The sequence below is a fragment of the Ischnura elegans genome, chromosome 10 (assembly GCF_921293095.1).
Source record: "Ischnura elegans chromosome 10, ioIscEleg1.1, whole genome shotgun sequence".
NCBI lineage: Eukaryota > Metazoa > Arthropoda > Insecta > Odonata > Coenagrionidae > Ischnura > Ischnura elegans.
Genome location: NC_060255.1, coordinates 79,947,368 through 79,949,251, shown reverse-complemented (window position 1 = coordinate 79,949,251; position 1,884 = coordinate 79,947,368). Strand labels below are relative to the sequence as shown.

General features: G+C 45.9%; 1 protein-coding gene across 1 annotated transcript; it reads right to left on the bottom strand.

Moving 5' to 3' along the window:
* Positions 1-389: 389 nt before the first annotated feature.
* On the bottom strand, positions 390-1,331 carry LOC124166466 (proline-rich receptor-like protein kinase PERK9). Its single transcript, XM_046543996.1, has one exon. The coding sequence runs from the start codon at positions 1,329-1,331 to the stop codon at positions 390-392; it is 942 nt and encodes a 313-aa protein (XP_046399952.1).
* Positions 1,332-1,884: the final 553 nt, after the last annotated feature.

The following is a 1,884-nucleotide window of genomic DNA, read 5'->3' as shown; positions in this document are numbered from 1 at the left end:
CCTGCACAATGCGGTCGTCGTATTCACAAATGTGTTCAATTTCTGAAATAATCAGCAGAAAGAGAGGAATATGAGTAGGAATTTGAAGGAATAAAATTTCAACAAAAAAAGATTGAATATGTTATATATTTTTCAAGACAAATTATGAAAAAAAGAGGAACAGAAAAAACAATGAACATCGAAACTAAATTGAAACAAAATCAAATAAAATGAAAAATATTCACAAATCTCTCAAAAAAATCAGTTTTAGGAACAAATCACATATTTAGGAATTCAAGAAATAATATAAAAATTAAAGACAATAAAAATAATTGTATCATGATATTAAAAAATATGAAAAAACAAAAAAATATTAACTGAAAAAACTACTCCCAAAACAACATGAATCCTCACAAAAGCGCATGTAAATTTTTTTTCCCTCTTATCCCCCGAGGATCTCTACACACCTTTTTCTTCGGAACCTCATCATCAATGGAGAGTCTTTTCATAGGTGACTTTATAACAGACGTAGAAGCTGAGTGAGCTCCATCACTTTGTAAAACAGGCATATCAAGAACTTGAGCCTCCGAGGACGCACGCGAATGTGACGATGGGATCCACTGCACATCGTCCTCCGATGATCTCGGTGACTGAATAACAATGGAAGGAGATCTTGGCGGTGGATTTGTAGGCTCTGGGGATGATGGAGGTGATGGTGAGCAAAGACCTTCGGTATCGGGTGGTGGCGATGCGGGCGACTCAACTTCAAGCTGTGGTGTTACAGCAAGAGGTTGAGTATCCGGCATCGGAGATGTGGGGGAATGTGCTCCAGGCAGGGATGGAGACGTCAACGGTTGCGAGGTCGGCTGCGGTGCTGGTAATGTGGGGGGTTGCACCGCAAGCAGGGATGGTGATGTCGCCGGCTGAGTTGTAGGGCGTGGTGGTGATGGTTGAGTTGTGGATGGCCTGCTCAGGCGAGATATGGGCGGTGGTGGTGTTGAACGCCCCGATGCTGCTGATGCTGTGGACGGTAGAGATGATGTCTCCTCGTCGTAAGACCGCCCCATCCGCGAAATGGGGATAAGTGGAGGCGGTGGAGAATGTGATGACGATCTCCGCGTTAAATCAAGTGCCTCCACCCGTCCAATCTGTGGAATGGGGATAAGCGGAGGCGGTGGAGAATGTGATGGCAATCTCCGCGCTAAATCAAGCGCCTCCGCCTCATTAAACAGCGCCGAAACGAGGTCGTCAAATGACATATCACTCGGTGAATCATCCTCTGCATACCCCCAGTAGTATGGAGCTAAACAGAAGTTAACTTCGTTCCGCGATCCATTCCACACCTCAGCCATAGGCCTACACGTGGAGCACCTATGCGCTGGCTGATCAACAGTAATTAGAGGTCCATCACACAGATCGCAAACAAAGCGTGGAATACGTAGGCGGGACGAATAAATTGAGTGCCTAGTTTCCACATGCGAAAGTTCAATATATTGAAGACGAATCCGACACCATCTGCAAATGGACACTGTGGCCCTCGATGTCGACCGCGTATCCAATGCGTGGTAAATGGTTGCCTGAACGCAATGGAATGATGCCATGGTGGATGTATGATGTGTTTTCTTACACAGCGTATATATAAGACTGTCCCACGTGACATTATTCGATATCTAAGGATGAAGCTATTGGAGGAACTCTCAACCCAATGAGCTCACAGGGCCGATGGTCTGAGGAGGCGTAAACCTTGAGGTCGGTCCCCCCACAGCTTCAAGATTTCATGCTGGCGACCCCAATCGGCTGGGGCATTGACGCACGAAGGAGAAGTCAGAGACCTTCGATTAAGATTAGCAATCAACCCTCATAAAAATTGATGACCGGCTGTGCGATTGACGCAAGCAAGCGGAG

Bases quoted from the DNA above. Each gene is read 5' to 3' on its own strand.
- LOC124166466 (XM_046543996.1), bottom strand. From the start codon at position 1,331: ATGGCTGAGGTGTGGAATGGATCGCGGAACGAAGTTAACTTCTGTTTA.